This window comes from Lucilia sericata, unplaced genomic scaffold (genome assembly GCF_015586225.1).
Source record: "Lucilia sericata isolate MDLA Ls3-8-SP2 unplaced genomic scaffold, ASM1558622v1 Contig000707F_arrow, whole genome shotgun sequence".
NCBI classification, from domain to species: Eukaryota; Metazoa; Arthropoda; class Insecta; order Diptera; family Calliphoridae; genus Lucilia; species Lucilia sericata.
In genome coordinates, this window is record NW_023994710.1 from 16,956 (window position 1) to 17,862 (window position 907).

The 907-nt window shown below is 30.7% G+C and overlaps 1 protein-coding gene across 1 annotated transcript; it reads left to right on the top strand.

Moving 5' to 3' along the window:
• Positions 1-418: 418 nt before the first annotated feature.
• Positions 419-907, top strand: LOC119607558 (transmembrane protein 134; the record flags this gene model as incomplete). The annotated part of the gene is made up of 1 exon (XM_037961516.1): positions 419-907. A coding segment is annotated over one exon (352 nt), but the record flags the coding sequence as incomplete, so codon positions are not given.

Consider the following 907-nt stretch of genomic DNA (forward strand, 5'->3'; position numbering starts at 1 on the left):
GAAAAAATTTCCTAAAAATACAAAAACATGAGAGATTTCAAGGGGACGTAAAGGTACTTTATTCTGAAAGTACTTTTTTACTCTTGTAGTGTAATTTTTTAAGATTAATTTTGATTGGTATACTGTAAATCCCCGGTTATGCTGCTAATTAATAAACTCCTTTACAAATCTGGAACAAACCACAGGCAAAGAAAAACTTGACAAAGAGTAGGCGTTTGGGTAGGATTTAAATTAAAACAAATGTACAAGAATTTCACAAGGACTTTATACGATTGTTATTATTATTCTAAAGAAGTAGGCGGTCTACCATAAATAACTTTTATATTAAATAAAGACAATTACATGTTGCCATACAAATAACTTAAAAATTAAAAAAAAATATATAAATTAAATTTACCTTTTTTTCCTTTATTTACAGAGGTTACAATAAATACGCCGAAGATACGACATCACGTGATAGTGATTCTTTAATACAAGAATATGGTAATATATCAACAGATGAAGTGAGCACATATTGTTGGCGACATCCCAAAGTACGAGAAAATTGGCGTACTGTCTTAGCAGCCGTTACATTGTTAATCGTTGGCACCGGTCTATTTGTTATGGGTACATTTGCGGTTGCCGATCCAGCGAACACCTCACAGGGTGTAGTATTTTTTGTAGCCGGTCTTATATGTTTTATACCAGGCGCCTATCATGTTGTCTATATATGGCTGGCTGCCAAAGGCTATCGAGGGTTTGATTTCTATCATTTGCCACTATTTACATAAAAATCCTTTTTTTTTATTTAAATAATTTTATGCTTAAATTAAAAAAAAGGAACAAAAACAACAAGATAATCTCTTATAATTTTTATTTTAAATATTAATACAGAAATACACACACACACACGATTTAAAACGAATTT